Source organism: Macaca nemestrina, chromosome 10, assembly GCF_043159975.1.
Source record: "Macaca nemestrina isolate mMacNem1 chromosome 10, mMacNem.hap1, whole genome shotgun sequence".
NCBI classification, from domain to species: Eukaryota; Metazoa; Chordata; class Mammalia; order Primates; family Cercopithecidae; genus Macaca; species Macaca nemestrina.
Genome location: NC_092134.1, coordinates 139750688 through 139768665, shown reverse-complemented (window position 1 = coordinate 139768665; position 17978 = coordinate 139750688). Strand labels below are relative to the sequence as shown.

Genomic DNA, 17978 nt, shown 5'->3' with positions numbered 1-17978 from the left:
AACATGTATAACATTCAACCAGCAGATGGACATAGGAGCATTTCTCAGAAGGCTAGAAAGCAGTTTCACCGAGGGGCGGGGCAAATCTGATCAGATCACCAGGACAAGTCTCACAGCACCTCATTCCTAGAACAGAACGTACCTGAAGTGAAGCGAAGGGACCTCAAAGAAACATCAGACTCCATTCAGCCCGAGCTGCCTCCCAACCGTGGGCCACCCGGTGCCTCAGACAGGCAGAGACAACCTGTGTGTCTCAGTTGAGGCAGGGGCTCTTGTCCAAGGAGGGAGGCCTTCGGCTGACTCAGGGAACCTCTATTTCTGCCAATCCTCCTAAGTTAAAAACCATCAAGAACTCGCCTGTAGCTGAACCAAGCTGGGCTTATTGATTTGTTGCACAAAGGAAGAAAGACCAGCAGTAAAGACGGCCTTCGAAAGAACTTAGAATAGATGTGAGCTCGTAGCTGGTCTCAGGAGGGCTTAGGAAGTGGGGCCTTCTCTGGGCTGGATAGTGTGTGTAAGCAGGTGCACTACTGTGATCGTGTATCCTCATGATTCTTACCTAGAAGATGTGAAAAAATGAAGCAAGACTGAAGATGTGGATGGGAAAGATGCAGCAGCCATTCCCATCAACCAGGAGGAGGAGATGCTAGATAGTTCTGCAATGTGCAGAGACCTTGTTTTGTCTGTGCTGAGACGAGATTAGTCTTGCTTTTTCTCTCACTTTGTCATCACAGAGTGCCCATCTCTGATATGGGTCCCACGGGATTGTGTATGTGCCCCAGAACACCAAGGTCCAGTGCCCACACCAGCTCCTCCCAACACCGAGGCCCAGTCGTTGGCATTGGACCAGTTCCTGGACGTTAGAGGCTGCTTTTCTCTGTCTTCCCTACACCGACTCTTGAGTCCTGATGGAAGACTCAAAATAGAGAATAATTATGAAAGTTGATTTGTAAAAATGTAGAGCACAATGGAGATGAAATGAGTGAGTCTTAGATTGATACTTTTCTTACCTGGGGCCCACTCATCCAGAAACCTTAGCCATTGAGAAAATAGGCAAGAAATGGTCAGCAAGCAGGCTATGTCTCTGAAACACCGAAATAAAAGTCTCCCAGCGGCCGGGCGCGGTGGCTCACGCCTGTAATCCCAGCACTTTGGGAGGCCGAGGCGGGCGGATCACAAGGTCAGGAGATCGAGACCACGGTGAAACCCCGTCTCTACTAAAAATACAAAAAATTAGCCGGGCGCGGTTGTGGGCGCCTGTAGTCCCAGCTACTCGGGAGGCTGAGGCAGGAGAATGGCGTGAACCCGGGAGGCAGAGCTTGCAGTGAGCCGAGATCGCGCCACTGCACTCCAGCCTGGGCTGGGGGACAGAGCGAGACTCCGTCTCAAAAAAAAAAAAAAAATTAAAAAAAAAAAAAATAAAATAAAAAAAATAAAAGTCTCCCAGTGCCCCACATTTTTACAAGAACTCAAAGTTTTACACAAGCGCTATGTATGCTGCTTTGCACGCATTTCTCGCTTGCCTTGGCATCCTGCTCATAGAACATTAGAAATAAAAGAAGGCTCCTCTCTCCAGTCCGTGCCTCCAAGATGACAAAGGAAAGAAGGAACTAGTGTTGTGCCAAAAAGGGGCCATGGCCACGCGCTGTCTATTCGCTGCATGAACTGTGCCCGATGCGTGCCTGAGGACAAGGCCGTTAAGAAATTCATCATTTGAAACGTAGCGGAGGCCGCAGCGGTCAGGGACATTTCTGAAGCGTCCTCTATGCCTATGTGCTTCCCAAGCTGTAGGGGAAGCTGCATTCCTGTGTGAGTGTGCAATTCACAGCAGAGTAGTCAGGAACCCATCCAGTGAAGCCAGCAAGGACCAAACACCCCCATCCCGATTTAGACCTTCAGGTGCTGCCTCACGACCCCCACCAAAGCCCATGTAAGGAGCTGAGTCCTTAAGATTGAAGGCAGACTGTTCTCTGGAGAAAGATAAAGTGGAAATTGTCCTTAGAAGTGAAGGAAGGCTTAGGGGCAGGAGCAAGAAGAGCTTCCAGTGCTGGTTCACACTACAGCACGGGTGCACCCTGCAGACATGATCCAAATGAGAGAAGCCAGGTTCAAGGGACCACATGGCCCAGGATTCCATTTCCATGAAAACGGGCAGAACAAGTAAATCCAGAGAGACAGAAGGTAGATTTGTGGTTGTCAGGGGTTAGGGGAAGGGAGAGTGGGGAGTGACCATGGCCAGAAATTTCCTTTTGGAGCTGTTGAAAATGTTTAGAATGAGATAGTGGTAATGAATGCACACCTTGGTGAATATATACAAAAACCACCTTAAAAGGGTGATTTTTATGATATGTGAATTATATCTCAATTTTTAAAAAGTGGAAAAAAGAAGAAGGGCCTCAGGATCTGAGAAGTTCATATCCTGATAGCAAAAGAGGATCCGGAAGACACTAAGGAATGTGTATTCACAAAGCAGAGCCGCCTAGAGCAGCAGGGCTCTGTCGGCCTCCATGCCAGAGCCTCTGTGGGCTTCTGCCAGAGTAAAGCCACAGACGCACACACAGTATCGCCACGTGCTGGCCAAGGAGCCCAGGAGCATGCAGAGGACTGAGACGTGGTCCCTGCACTCTGGGGGAAATGACACCTCAACACAATAACGGTGTTCGTCATCAGGACCCCAAGTGATGATGAAAAGGTTAAATTATTTTCAAAATGCTCAATTATAAGAAAGCAGAGGAGTGGATTATAAGAAATACATGTACAAAAAACGATTTCCAAATTGCCAACCTTTTAAAGAAATATTGAAACCTCTGGTGTAGGAAGGTAATCCATGTGGAGTGGCAGCCAGGGAATGGGATCCTCTGTGTGTGTGGAGAGGCAAACATCCCCATAGTCCTCAGGATGCCCTGAGAGGGGCCGAGTCAGTGGGCGTCAAAGCCTCCAGTCCTCTGGGCATCCATGGCCTCATGGCAACTGCACCAATTGTTCTCATTGTTGCTATTTTTCCATAGGACTCAACGTTCTCTTACACAGGGACTCAGGACGGTGCTGAGTCCAGGTGGAGGAAAGGGTTGGATGGTGGGGGCTGGGCAGGGGATGTGGTGGGAGCTCTGTTGGAACCTGCCGCCCTCCCCCAGGCTGTCTACCATGTTTTTCTCAGTAAGTGGGAGGTCTGTGAGCTCCGTCCCTCCAGGGCCTGGCTGTGAAGCCGTTGCTGCTGTGGTTTTGCCCACTTGAGTTTGCTGGCTGGGGGGCATGGGGCAGGTGTGGGGTAACCTCCTTCCTGGAACAGTATGTCTCCAGAATATGCAGGAGTGAGGCTGGCACACAGCACTGCCTGTTTGGTCAGGGTGTCCGGGGGGGATGGGAGGGGCCTCAGGGATGGAGGGACAGAACCAGGGCCCGCTTTCAATTCCACACCGGCCTGGCGAATTCAGATGATCTCTTCAGCCCTGCATCTCCACCTCCACACTCAGACAACGTCATCTAACGTCCCCACTGGCTGCAAGCTCAGGGACACAGGGCCTGCTTTGTAAAATGAGTATTTTGGAGTTTTTAAAGATGACAATTCAAACCTGCTCCTGCAAAAGACAGGCTGAATGAGACGACTCCCACTCTGAGAGGGGAGCTTTCCATCAGGCCACCCTGGGCAGAACCTGGGGGCTGAAAATGAAGAGATGGTGACCGTGTCTTAAACTCTAGGGGCCTGGAACCAAGCGACACAGGGCTCAGAGGAGCAGAAGGAGCGGTGGGCTCTTCATGGAGCAGCAAGTGGTAGTGACCGAGGTGCCTGTCTCAATGGTTTCGCTTTAAGAGGTTGGGCTGGCCGGGCGCAGTGGCTCAAGCCTGTAATCCCAGCACTTTGGGAGGCCGAGACGGGCGGATCATGAGGTCAGGAGATCGAGACCATCCTGGCTAACACGGTGAAACCCCGTCTCTACTAAAAATACAAGAAAATTAGCCGGGCGAGGTGGCGGGCGCCTGTGGTCCCAGCTACTCGGTAGGCTGAGGCAGGAGAATGGCGTGAACCCGGGGGAGCGGAGCTTGCAGTGAGCCGAGATCGCGCCACTGCACTCCAGCCTGGGGCACAGAGCAAGACTCCGTGTCAAAAAAAAAAAAAAAAAAAAAAAAAAGGTTGGGCTGAGACCCAAATCCTTGACCCAGGGCTTCCTTCTGGGTGGGTGCAGTCTGTCACTGTGGCAGGAATGAGAAGGGCAGAGTGGAATGAAAACAGTCAAGAGTGGGAGTGTGGTGGCTCGCTCTGCTCCCAGCTCTCCCCTACTCTCTCTGCAGACCCCAGGTGCTTAGAGCCTAAGTATCAGTCAGACTCCCTCAGGGCCACAGAGGCCCTCCCAAGCTACTGTCAGCAATGGGGATTTATGCTAAGGATATTTCTGGAAATTAGGAGGCCACCAATCCTCAGGTTTCCATAAACACCAAGGGCAGATTTGTTTTCAGAGCCTGGACCAGGACTCTGGGTCTTCAGGGCTCCGGGGATTTGGTCGTCTCCCCATCTTCCCAGCACGATGCCTCCTCAGTCACCCGACTTGGCCCTGAGCCCCCCAACCCCTGGGTTCCCTCCACCAGCGTGGGGGCGTCTGCTCACCCCGACTTCCGCTTGTTCATGGCTCTGCTCTGTGTGACTTTCAGCCTCTAGTCACACTAGCAGCTGCCTTTTCTCTCACATTCACACTTACTGAGAGAATTTAATGATACCGATTGGTCACCATGGCCCTTGTAAGTACCCACTTCCATGCTGGGCCGCCAAGACACAACCGTGCTGGAGGCAGGCGCCCGTCCCTGGTGGAATCAGCTGCAGCTGGGATGGTGGGCTTGCCAAGGATGGCCTTCTTTGCCCTGTAGAGGGGCTTTCTCTGCTTACACTGATGGTAAGGTAGAGGGGTGAAGGTAGGGGAATGTTGAATGAGGGAAAAGCGGGTCTCCCAAGACTTGGCCTGTCTGAACCTTTGTCCCAGTAACAGAAGTCACGATGCTCTCGGGAGGTGGGTGGGGGCAGTGCTTTGGAAAGATTCTGAAGGCTTCTAAAGAGTGCGTGGGTGAGACATCAATGGCCATCGTAGTGTTTCTTGAGTCAGATCTCCCCACCAGGTTGCAGCCAATGTCAGGCGGTTCTGTAGCTGAGAACAAGAAAAGGTGATGGGACAGCAGGTGTGTGGTGTTCCTTCTGGCTACAGGAGGTGATCCACAGATGACCCTGTGAAAATGGCTTCCCCAGGGTCTCTGTTTGCTTGACATTCCGGCTGGCCTCAGCCTTTCCCTTGTTATGCTAAACTTTACATTTCTAAATTTCCAAGTAGTGTTGTGAGCATGGTAAATGCTTAACTGTTTGATAAATGAATGAATGGATGGATGAATAAATGAAACACGAATTTGTCAGCAGCCCTTCACTGAAGGCAGGACAGGAGTGGGTAAAGGTCCCTGGCTTTGGTGTGAGAAAGGCCTCACTTTGAATCCCGGCTCTGCTGCTTGCAAACTGTGTGACATTGGGACAAGTTACTTAACTTCTCTGAGCCTCCTTTCCCTCAACTGCAAGGCTAGGATAATGCCCACCTCGAAGTTCTTTGGGAAGTCCAAGTGACTCTGTATTTTCTAGCACAGGGCCTGACCCAGTGAGCCTTGATGGCTGTAATTATTAGGCTGGCTCAAGGGGATAGGAGGGTCAGAGCATCTCGGTCCCCTTATGTGGGGTGCGTGGATGAGCCTGGGACATTTAGCTGCTTGACTGTGGTGGAGAGAGGGAAATAAATGGGAGGTCCAAAGCTCCATGTCTTCTCTTCACCAACCAGGGAACTAGGGAGGCTGTGGAGCCAGGATCAAACTAAAATGTCTGGCAGGCAGGGGTTGTGTTCCAGAAGCCAGGTCTTGGGGAAGCGCTGGGAAGGACCAGGATCCAATACGAGGCGAATTCTACCAGTGGTGCCCGAACCAACCAGTTCTCATATTTTTATAGCTCCCTCACCACCCCTCTCCCACCCCGCCTCCAGCTCTTCCCCACTGACATTCAAACATGCTCCAGGCTCTTTCAATGGAATTATAACAAGACCTCCTCTCAGCCCTTTGTCCCTATGAAACTGTAGCCTCATCAGCACTTCTATATACAGTAGAAAGTTCTTGAAAGCATCACCTGCATGCACTGTCTTTGTGTTCCCCTCCCTCACTTCTCAGCCCTCACAATCTGACTTTCACAGCCTCCCTCCCCCCAAGAACATTCCATGCAACCCCTTGGGCTGAAATCCCTGCTGACCTTCGGATCATAAAGCCCAATGGACACGGCTTCTGAGGCCTCATGGACCTCCAGGCTTCTCCATGGGATGCCGCTGATCGCTCCACCCCGAAGGATCTCCTGTCTCGACTTCCCCAATGGTGCTGCCTCTGGTTCTCCTCTGCCTCTCTAGCTGGTCTTCTTCAGCCTTCTTCCTGAGAGCCTCTACCTCTGCCCACCTCACTTAAAGATCGGGGTTTTCCAGAGTCCTGTGCTCTCTGCAATTCCCAGTCAATACTTTCTCCTTGGGTGAGCTGATTCTCCAACAACCCCTGTGTTGCTGACTACTCCCCACTGGGATCTAAAGTCCAGGTGTGTTTCTTAAGGACCAGGTCTGCACAGCCACCTGTCACCTGGGCATCTCCTTGTGGCCCCCCCACAACAAAGTTCCATCTCTCACCCCCAAATCCTCTCCTTCATTCTGTTCCCTTATTCCCTATCTTGGTAAACATTGTCTCCAACTACCCAGTTGGCCAAATCAATCATCACATGAGCCCCAGCCCTGCCTCAGTTTAGCTGGGCACTTTCCCTGTTTCTTCCTCTCATCCTGGGTGGTTCCTTCTCCTTCAGGCTGACACCTGATCCTTGTGTCATCATCCCATCGGCCCACTCTCTGTGGAGGTCACCCTTCTCTTCATCCCTCCTGCTCCCATCCACTCCAGACCCTGCCATCACTTGCTGGGGTTAACACAATGGCCACCCAACTCTTCTTCTTCTGGGTTTGTGGATTCCTCCAGTCCATTCTCCACACAGCTGCCTGAATGAGCTTCTACAAATGCACAATGGCTCATGCCCTGCCCTCCTCCTGCTTGAGATTCTTCAAGGTAACCCCGCTGCCTTCAGGATAAAGTCCAGACTCCTTAGTGGGGCATCCAAGTCCCTTCACATCATACAGTGAGGGGCTTGCACTTGGAGAGAGGGGCTCAGATAGGCCCAGGTTCAGATCCTGGCAGCGTTTTTGTTGTGTGACTTTGAGTGAGTTACTTAGCCTCTGTAAGCTTCCGTGTTCCTTTGTATATAATGGGGGTGCCCTGCCTGCTTCACGAGTGTAGAGAAGATAAAATGCACACTTTTGCACCTTTGTTCTTGCATTTGCCTTTTGCTCTGTTGCAGCCACCTGGCAGGCAGGACCCATGGTTTCTGCTCCCAGCCCGTCACCCCCGTCTCTTGCTGTTGGCTTTTCACCCGATGCTCTCTGCTCCAGCCATCCTGAGGGACTCGTCCTCCCCAGAGAAGCCATGCCTCATATCCACCAGCTGACACTGCGCAGCCCCCATGCTCTCCCCTGGCCTTCCTCCTCTTTGCTTGACTAACTCCTCGCGGTCATTGAAGGTTCCCTTCGGGAATGACCTGCTCGAAGTTTCTCCTAAGCACAGCAAGATGAGCTGCTGCTCCTAACTTTTCCAAAGCAGTCTGCACGTCCCCATAAGGCCCTCACTTTCTCATCTTGCGATTACTTTCCCTCTCTAGTGCTCTTCCCCTTGCAAGGAATCTCCTCAAGGGTAGGAATCATGTCTTACTTATCTTCATATCCCCAGTACCTAGCATAGGACCTGACATAGTAGGCTGTCAGTTAACATTTGCTGGATGGACAAACAAACGTGGAATTCAGATCCAGATGGCATTCAAACGCTCTTGCTCTTGTTGTTTCTTGGTTATTGTTCTGCTCTTCTCAGGCACAGTGGCTGTCATCCAGCCCCCCCTCACACTGTGAGGCTCCCTGAGGGCAGGCTCCTAGCAGCGTGGTGACCTGTAGAATTAGCAGACAGGTGACTCTCATCATATATCTTGTGGCTGCCTGCCTGGCCGCTGAAAGAAGGGAAGTCTAACAGGAGGCTGGGTCCTCATGTAGCCTAGTGCAAACCAAACCCAGTGGCTGTGGAGCATCTTGGGTTAGCTTGGAGGTCCTGGAATGGTGGCGGTTGTGAAAGGAGGGGAGCACACTGTGGGCAGGGAAGTGTGGGAGGGGAAGGGCAGAGCAAAGTCCCACAGGAAATGCACGATTTCTTATTCTGGCTGGCTGGGATAATTGTGGACATTTGCCCCAGGGACTGTCAGATAAGGACCGACTTTTACCACCAAACTGGTTTTAGATTTTGTTTTTAAATCAGTTTTCAGGCAGGTCAGAGAGTCTCAGAACATCACTTTCCAGCAGTTGGCAAGGGAGCCTGCCTGTTTTTAGTTGGAGGGAGCTCTGGGGATTTCTTCTGCCTTGGGAGATCCGGGTCAGGCTGGCTCGCCAGCCCTCTGCCCGCAGTGTCCTCATGTCTAGAGAATGCTTTTGCCTCCTGAGTTGTTAGACATCACTGGGGTATTCGCCACTTTTGGTCTCTCACAGAAGTGGAGGCAGATTGCAAGGCCTCTCTCTGCAGATAGCTTCCCATTCCTTGTCCTGAAAGGGCTTGAGCAGGGCCTCCCTTCCAGTACTGTGGGGTGTGGAGGGGGAGGGTAGGGATGGGGGCCCTTGGCTGCTGATTCTCGGGGAGGGAAGGGGAGGGCCACCTGGTGTCTCAGAACACTCTTGTTTGTTATGCTCATTCTCTTCTACATCCTGTGGGTGTATGATGTATGTGGAGAACGAAGGGGCTGAGGAGTCAGGAATTCTATGCCTCAGACACCTTTTCCATGTCAGAGCTTTCAAAGTTGCCTTTCTTATAATTTTCTAAGAAATAGGTTGGGTTGGAAACTCAGCAGTCTTTAGGATCTGGACACCTTTATAGAGGGACGATCTCATTTGAGTTACAAGTTCTAAGACTGATAATAAAAATGACTTCATTTTCCCTTTGAACACTGAGTTTCCAGAGCAGAGAGCCAGACACTTTCTAGCCCTACTGGGTACCAAGCAATCTGAAAGGGCACTTCAGCTCTAAGTGGGAGTGGTTTAGGCCAGACACACATCAACACTTCTTGCTAGGAGTCAAGATGTTTTTGGAAATCTGAGAGTTTGTAACCTTTCCCCAGAGGTCTTTAAAACAGGATGAGCTCTCATCTAGGTAGGATGCCAGACATGTGGGCTTGCTGGGTACTGGGAGCCTGCGTCTGCTGGTCTCAGACAGACCATTTCTTTCAAGGAATCTGATTTTCTGCTTGAATTAGGTTTTGTTATTGGCAGGTACATAAACAGTGAACCAGGGAAGTGCCTGCGAGCTGGTCTGCATCTGTCCTGAAGGCCCACAGGTGCTCTAGGCCTCTCAACAAGAGCCTCATCTCTGGCTCATTAGCGTGCATGTGTTCCCTCTGCCTCTCCCATCTCTCTCTCTTGAAGTGGGAGTTTTGCTCCTTGCTCTGCAGAAAGGTCATGAGACAAGGCGAACTGGATGAGTCGTTGCACAAAAAGCTTTCTCAGACAGAGTTCTCTTCAGGTTGGGCTAAATCAGAAGAGTCAGTGGAAGGAGGCCTTCCCTGGGAACTTCAACAGCAGCCTCTTGTATTCTTTCTCCTGGTCTACCTGTCAAAGTGTCTGCAGCTACATTTGTGTGTTTGGATGTCAGCATCTATGCGTGCAGCAAGACTGTGAGCTAAGTAGGCACTGAGCTCCGAGTCTGTCCACTTAGTGGGTGCTGGAGAGAGGAGAGCCCCTCAAGAACTGGGCCCACAAGGTCCAGGTCATGGAGAAATTGGGAAGCATTTTAGAGAGAATCAGTATCTTGCACTGTTTTGTTAGGGAACTTCTTTTTGTAGGGTCAGCCTGGAGTGTGATTGACTACAGGCGAGACCTAATTTTCTTTATTGTTGTGATGGGAATGAGGAGAAGCATAAGGTTGGGGTGATGAGGACTGGGGGGGCTGCAGACCAACGGACGCTCTTAAAACTGTGGTCTAGTAACAAGGCTACCTAGTTCAAAAATTATTTTTAGAAATCTGTTTCCTGGTCATTCTCCAAAGTAATAAAAGCCAGTGGGACTAAAATATTAGAGGAAGGAATCAGAACTGAGACGTGTTCATTCACTCATTTATTCACTTAATGAGTGTGTAGGCACCTTCTAAGTGCTCCGTACTGGACTGGGCATTGAGGAGGAAGTGAAACAGAAGGCATGGCCCTTCCTTTGGAGCCTACAGTGAGAAACCAAGAGGTATAACCTGAAATAGCCAAGCACCTGTATAGCAAGGAAGGGGGAGGTGGCTTGAGTTTTCTTTATCTTGGCTTGGACGTGAGGTGCCCCAAGCACCTGGATTTTCTTGCATCGTGTAGTCTTATTGACGTTGAGTTCTGAAACGTTTTATTTGAACACTTCTGATAGAGATTTTAAAAAAGATACCCTCCTCCGCCTCCTAAAAAAGAATTCACAGAACACAATTTTATCTCTTTTTGATGGTTTGGGCCAAACCCGCCCTTCCTTGAATATCCCTCAACCTTTTCGAACTGTTGGCACTTTTTCCTTCCAAACCACTGGCAGTCATTTCTCATTACATGAAGTTCCCACTGCTCCTGTGCCCGAATGGGCTGTAACCACTGAGAGTGAAGCTTGACTTGGAGGAAGAAGAGAACTGTTTTATGAGCAAGCTTAACTTTATATCCAGCTCAAGGTTAATAAGCTCTGGTTTGGTGGTTGAGTGTTGCATGAATAATGGAATAAATATTCTCCTACCTTTCGGAGGGTGTTTTCCTTCCTTTCTCTCAGGTTGCATTCTGTATAATCACAGTAGTTGGATAGTTGGATGTAATTTCTGGCTAGGGGAGGATGGTACTCTATAAGATGAGGTGTCAGAATGGGTGGCACCATCTATAATGCTCTAAGAGTGCAAAGAAGAAAAAGAAGATATCCTATGGGTTGGGAGGCTCCAGGAAAGGTTTGGAAACTTAATTGGACTTTGAGGACAGGACAGGGCTTGGGTGAATTGAGAGGAAGTAGTCACATAATTAATGAAAAGGAGTAGACTGAACTCTTCAATGGAAACAAATGGAGTCTTCATCCTATCTATCATATATTTGTATCTATTGATCCACCTATTATCTATCTATCTATCTATCTATCTATCATCTATCTATCTATCTATCTATCTATCTATCTATCTATCTATCTATTTATCTATCTGTCTATCTAATCAAGAAGTTGTAGATGATACCCTGTGGTCCACCCTGCCAGGCCATGCAGGCATTTGTTCTACAGAACCTTGGCTTGGCTTGGGCCCCTCCACCTTCTGAAGGAAGCTGTGGTTCATTTCTGGTTGTGACTGCTTCCTTGATGGTAAAAGGGTGAATTGCAGAAGAGAACCTTGTACCTTGGCTTTCCCTCAGACGACAGGAAAGGAGACCGTATATTCCTGAGTTTCTTTAGGTGCTTCTAAGGCAGCAGAGGAAGAAGATTCACTTTCTTCTTGCACTGACAAGGGCCTATTCCATTCCCTAGAATCTGAATTTTCCTACTATTTCAGAAGGGTTAAAAAGTTGAAGTCAGGAGCCACCAATGGGTGTTAGCTCATGTGGGCACCTGTTATTAATGGAAAATATTAGGGTCTTTCTCCAGCTTATCAATCCTTGGGGAATCTGAAGCAATAGAGAGGGGCAAGTGCAAGCTGCCCTCCTGGGGCCTGAGATCACCATCAGATGCCAAGGTCAGCATCTACTTGAAATCAGTCACTTGGTCAATGATTCCACAGTTTTCAAATTTTAAAAATAAAAGTTACAGGGAAGCATTAGGAAGAAAATAAAAGTTGCTGTCGGAGGCTGTGCCTGCTGCTGTAAGCACCTGGGTAAGCCTCCTGGGCAGGTGCGTGAGAGAGGAGGCCATGGGGCGGCCTCACAGGTGACCAGAGTCAGAGTCAGGGTCCAGCAGGCTCTGACTGGGAAATGGCCTGGATTCCCTGGCAGGCTTCTGCACAGAGGATAGTTTGGAGGCTCCTTAAAAATTTGTAGGTTATTAAAGTAATTCTTCCCCCTCAAATTTCTGTCCTCTGCCTAATTGGGTTTGAGAAAACCAAGTGGGGCTAATGTTCCCAGCACAGGTTCATGCCTCCCCATGGCTCCCCAGGTCTCACTCAGGCCTGGCCCTCTCTGGAGCAGAGCCCCCTCGATCTTCCTTCACCTGGGTGGGCATCTGTCCCTTGGCTCTTCTGTCATTACCCCCTTGGCTCTCCAGATAGGAAGGAGACTGGACACTGTGCCTAATTGTGTTCAAAAAAGCCCCATGGACTTGGCTAATGTTTTTTTAGTCCTTTTATTGTCATCATAAGCTGTACAACCTAGAAGTCCTTGAAGCTGTTATGTCCTGTCTCTTGGCTCTGGAGAGGATGGAGTTTGAACCAGTTTCCTCAGATAGCCATCGTCTCAGTTTTTTAAGGAAAAAAAGTACTCCCCTAAAGAAGTGGCTACTGTAGCATCTCTTGGGAAGGCTTTCCTGCATTTCTTGCTGTGGACCAAGAACGGTTAAGTCACTCCTCTGCAGACCCACTATGACTCATGGAAAGGGCCAGCCTGAAAATCTTCCCCACCCCATAAAGGGCACCGAATGCACTTGGCCTCACGCCATCTTTGCCTAGGAATAAGAAGGCCTCTTGGTTCTAGAACCTGCGGTAGAGAATTTTTATTTGTTAAATGTTAGTGTCAGTTTCTACTCTCAGATTTTTTTTCATGCCTCAGGCACTATATACCTGTTTAAAACCAGCTGAGCAGAACGAGAGGAAACTATGGTAGAAGTAGAGAAGGTTCAGAGGTGTGAAGGGGAGGGTGGGAGAGGAACAGGCTGTTGTTTGGGGTCGCCTTGCAAAATGATACCCAGAAGTAGCAGCCCACAGATGCGTTTCATCAGCAAGCATCTTCCGTGGACGTGGATAACGGACAAACCCTGATGGGCATATTTCTTTTAAATGTTTATTTAGAAAGACCTTCTCTGCAAGTCTGGCTTGAATGCCATATTTTAAAACAGATGATTTCTGCCCAAAGACCATGGGCATTTGAGCTCCTCATGGGGAAAAGGCAGTGTTTATACTAAAGCTTAAAAATTGGTGTTTAAAGAAAAACAGCCTGGAAGATAGGTAGGGTCGGTTATTTTCGGGGCCCAATGCCTGAGCCCCAGAGCAGACGCTTTCCCAAAGCTTCTTCCTCCTTCCCTCTTGCTTGTTCCGAGAACTGGGTCCAGTATCTGTGCTCTGAATACCAGTCACAGGGTTCACACTCTTAGAATGGAAGAGTTGAAAGTGACAAATTCCACTTGTCCAAACTTCTCACATTATAGAGGAAGAAATGAAAACCAGGAATGTGAGGGACTTTAAGGGCAGAAGCATACCTTAACCACTCCCCACCCCCATTTCTCAGGGGTCTTTTTCTTGACACCCACTTTCCCTGAGGTCTCCAGTAACTTGTGGCAGAGCTGGGACTAGAATTTGATTCTCTTGACTTTAGTTCAGTGCTTTCCCACCCCCACTTTCCTATAGCTTCATGCTTTCTCCGATGCCTATAGTCCAGGGCATAACTTACTGGCAGGCAGAATTAAACACCAGTGTAACATGATTTTAAAGAGTGCAGGGTGAACTTCCGCCCCCAAAAATCATGCTCACACCAGCCTGTAACTGGTGCTTGACCTTCCACCATTAGAGATTCATTCTCTAGTAACTTGAGCTTAGGAGGCTTTCTTCCAGAATCTCCTTTGGAAACAGAAATCCCTTTGGGAAAGCTAAGTGTTGATAGTTAATAAATGGGAAGGGCTGTTCCTCCGAGAGTTGATACCCACAAGGGGTGGTGGCGGTCTAGAGCGGGGGCCGGGACAGAGAGCTCACATGGGAGGATGCATGTGAGACTGATGTGAAGGTGGGTCCGCTCTTTTGTAGATGTTTGATAAATGCTACTACCTGCCTGGCCAAATACAGAAGACAGACCATGACCCAGGCACGTGGCTGGGAAATCCTCTTCCCAAGGAAACCGAGAGGGAGGGGCAGGGCTGCCCACCCCACATACTATCCAAGAGCAGCCAGCCCAGTGCTTTCTCTGTAACAGGTGCCCTCTCTCCTCTCCCAAGGCTTCACTTACATGGATTGACCGTTATGGGCACTTTTGTCTATGACTCAAGCGGGGAGAAGTGTGTCTTATTATCCTGTGAGTGGAAGATGGGGCAAAAGACCTAGACAACAGAGGGGAGGGGATGTCAGCCGCACTCCACCCTGACACTGGCTTTTGTGCCCTTACAGAGGAATGGAAGAGTTAGGGCCAGAAACTGAAAGGGCGCTTCTCCAGAAGGCTTGGAACTCTGAACACAAGGAGTGGAGGTTGGGGCTCATCTGATTCCGCACAACATCCAGCTCTGGGAGTGCTGGGACGCAGCAGCCCTGGCATAGCCCTCAGCCACCTCATGAGGGACACTGTCAATGCAGGCAACAGCAGGGCTTCTGAAAGCAACCTCGAGGTTATGGAATATTGACTGAGGGCAGCCAGAGGTGAAGAAGACGTGAACCTATGATGTGGTCCTGCAGAGTCTCCTGGAAATCCTTGGTAGCAGGGAGCTTTACAGGGAGAGAAGGGTGGTAAAGGCTGCTGTGTCTCAAGAGGGGCCCAGAAGAGGAACTTTGGACAATTGGTACATGGTGTGACACTAGCTGTCATGGCCTGGTGATACTCGAGCTCCTCTTAGACCCTTGGAAGCTCGCCTGAGATGCTGATGGACAAAAGTGGCCCAGAAGCTCACGGGCCCAAGCTCTTCCCTTCAAATGCAACCAAATTTAGGCTACGATTTTACAGGACTAGAAAGTCTGTGCCAAACTCTGTCTGCAAAAGGATAGTGATGAGAATGGCTTCAGGGACTCTGTTATCCAATCAGGGGAAGGAAGGGAGAGGCCCAATCTTTGCCTTAGCTAACTTGAGACGAAATGAGGCTGAAGGAAAAGGGCAAGATTTGCTCAGAGCCCTCCAGTCACAAACTCTGACTTGAACCTTCCAGGGCTTGTTTTACGGGCCAGGAGGAAAAGGTACAGATATTCAGTTTAAATTAATCCCAGTGTAGCATGGACTATGCTGCAGGAGATGACTATAGATAGGTTTTTTTTTCTTTTTTAATTACTCATTTACATATTTTTATTTGGAAATGCTTATATCAGCACAAGGAAATAATTTTGGAGACACTGGATGTCATTAGTTTATTATAAAAGAGAACTATGGAAATTATTTACATGATGAAAGATTTCAGAACTTCAGTGGAATGGGCAGCTTCATGTTGATGCCATTTCAATAGTGATTTATTTCAGTCTAGGTACTTTCCAAGAATGTCACCATCTCTAAATAGGAAATAATCCTTGTCATCTAGAACTACTTTGGTGCCTCCATACTCTGGCAGAAGAACTTTATCTCCAACTTTCACGCTAACCGGTTGAATCTCTCCACCCTTTCCTTTAGAACCCGATCCAACAGCGACTACTGTTGCTTGCAATACTTTTCCTTGAGATTTTTCTGGAAGCATAATGCCTCCTTTGGTTACAGTTTCAGCAGCACTCCTTTCAACCAATACTCGGTCAAAGAGTGGAAGAAACTTTCTAAACGCTTGTCCTGCCATGACTCCCTCCGCCTCAGACTCGTACTCTGCTCTAGTTGACTATAGATAGGTTTTTAAAGAGAAGGCGAAAGGAAGAAAAGACAAGACCATCTTTGTAGGTTGGAAAAGAGTTGGGGCACATATGCAAAGTCATTCTAATACCATTCTCCTCCTCCTTCCTCCACCAGCCACTTGCCAAGGTGCTGGATCTTTCCTTCCTTCCTGTGATTAAGCCCACATTTGCTCAGGATGCATTAACTAAGTCCTGATGTCGTTGCATAGCATATCTGGTCTACATGTAAGCTCAGTGTTCTAGAAGTTAAAAAATAAAAAGCTATGTCTTCAACACCTGCAAATATGGTATGCAAGCTGGAGTGACACCACTTAGAGAAGTTACTAAGTGGATGTGACAGAAAGAGCTACAGCGAGAACACAGGCTGACAGGTGTCACTTAAGTGGAGTTGCCCTGACGACAGCCATTGTCAGGTTGACAGAGACTCTGGCCTCTGGGGCTGGGGTGCCCTTTTTACACTTGAATGTGTGCCTGAGAGTTGAACAACACATGCAGTTTTGCTGGGTTGAGCCTGTCACATCCAGCCACACGCCACATGTCATCACTCCCATTTATTGAGGTCCACAATGAGCCTGGTTTTAGGTTAGGAACTTTACAGCAGCCCAGAATAGTAGGTTTTACCAGGCCCATCTCTCTTGGCAAATGGGAATTTTGGAGCTCAGAGAGGTTGAGCAACGTGTCCAAGATCATAGAGTTAGTTAAATGTCAGAGTCTGGATTTAAGGCCAGGTCTGCGTGGCTCTGAGGTCTGTGCCATTGATGGTGTCAAGGAGACAAGGTTTTGAAGCAGGGTTCCGACCTGCACCTTGCTGTGTGACCTGGACAAGTTCAGTAACCTTTCTGAGCCATCCTTCCCTGATCTGCAAAGTGGGGGTAACCATGTAACTAACGCCTGGGGCTGGTGTGGGGATCGGTGGGTGTGCTCCATGGGGAGCACACTTAGCACAGCAGCTGGTCCGCCGTGGGTAGATGGCCAGTGGTCACTCTCCTGATGACACCAGGCTCCCTCTCCCTTCTGTGAGGCCCTACATGGAAAGAACCACAGCCCAGGAGACAGCTCTCAGACTTGCCTGCAGAGTTTCCATCCCTGGAGAAGGAAGCTCTTCCCTTTGTAAATGACAGCTGTGTGGGAAATAAATGGATACCTGGAAGATCCAAGAAACGGAAACCACTCTTCTCCTGCTGTGTGATTTTAAAATGGCACTTAACCATTACGGTTTTGTTTTGTTTTTTTTTTCCTGTGGAATAACTTGAATGGTCCTTAACCCCACTTTATTTAGACTTGAGGTTGAGAGCTACGCTGGGATAAACATGGATTTTTGTTTCTCCGTAGGTGAGTTAGCCACAGAATAGATTGTGCCTGGTAAGATGAGGACTCTGGCTGGCTTCCCCAGCAACCTGGCCCCCTGCTTTAGGGACTATGGTCTGTCGCCATCACTGTGTATGTCTGAGCAGCACGTTAATTTGAATATATTTTGTAGTCAAGAATCGGCAGGTAGAAATTTTATTTGTATGTAAAATACATAATACATACAATGAGTCAAAGAGCAATTTTTTTCCAATAATCTGCTGATTTGTGCGATTCATGTATTGACATGGATCGTTGAGAGATATGGGGTTATGCTGACTTACAGCCCAGTAGCTTGTAATGCTGAGAAATTCATTGATGTCCCCATCAAGCTCTGCCTCCTGACAAGTGATGAGGAAATCAAGCGATGCCTACCTATAATGGCTGCTTGGTTACTACTTTTGAGGCTGCTGGAGTCCAATGGGGCTCTTAAAAAATGGCACCTCTTTTGACCTGTGGAAAAGCCAAACTAGAGCCCAGTGCTGGAGTGAACACAGTAATTAACGTTACTTACAGGCCTCCTTTGTAAACCCCTGACCTGATGGCAGGCTAACTTCCCTTCCCATCAGTTTTACAGTGGGAGGGACAGGGCGTTCTGCTCTTCAGCCTTTGTTTTGGCCATCAGAGTTGAATTTTGGTTTGAGACGCCTCTGACCAGTCTTTGCTATCATTTGGAGGTGGTTAGCATCATAATCCACACCATGAATGAAACGGCAAACAGAAGGAGGATGTAGGGTTTTTCTCAGGCAAATCCCTTAAAGAGGAGGCAACAGGCCCGGAAAGGTTCAGTGACTTTCCTAAGGCCACCCGGCTGCTGAAAG

The 17978-nt window shown here is 48.9% G+C and overlaps 1 protein-coding gene and 1 pseudogene across 1 annotated transcript; one reads left to right on the top strand and one right to left on the bottom strand.

The window, feature by feature from the left end:
* Positions 1-1415: 1415 nt before the first annotated feature.
* On the top strand, positions 1416-8711 carry LOC139356918 (small ribosomal subunit protein eS26 pseudogene; annotated as a pseudogene).
* Positions 8712-15331: 6620 nt separating this feature from the next.
* LOC105484136 (10 kDa heat shock protein, mitochondrial) lies at positions 15332-15825 on the bottom strand. The gene has a single exon (XM_011745467.3). It carries the CDS (start codon positions 15756-15758, stop codon positions 15450-15452), a length of 309 nt encoding a protein of 102 aa, XP_011743769.1. The 5' UTR covers positions 15759-15825; the 3' UTR covers positions 15332-15449.
* Positions 15826-17978: the final 2153 nt, after the last annotated feature.

What these genes read in the sequence shown, in the direction of transcription:
- LOC105484136 (XM_011745467.3), bottom strand. Translation starts at nt 15,758, where the DNA reads ATGGCAGGACAAGCGTTTAGAAAGTTTCTTCCACTCTTTGACCGAGTA.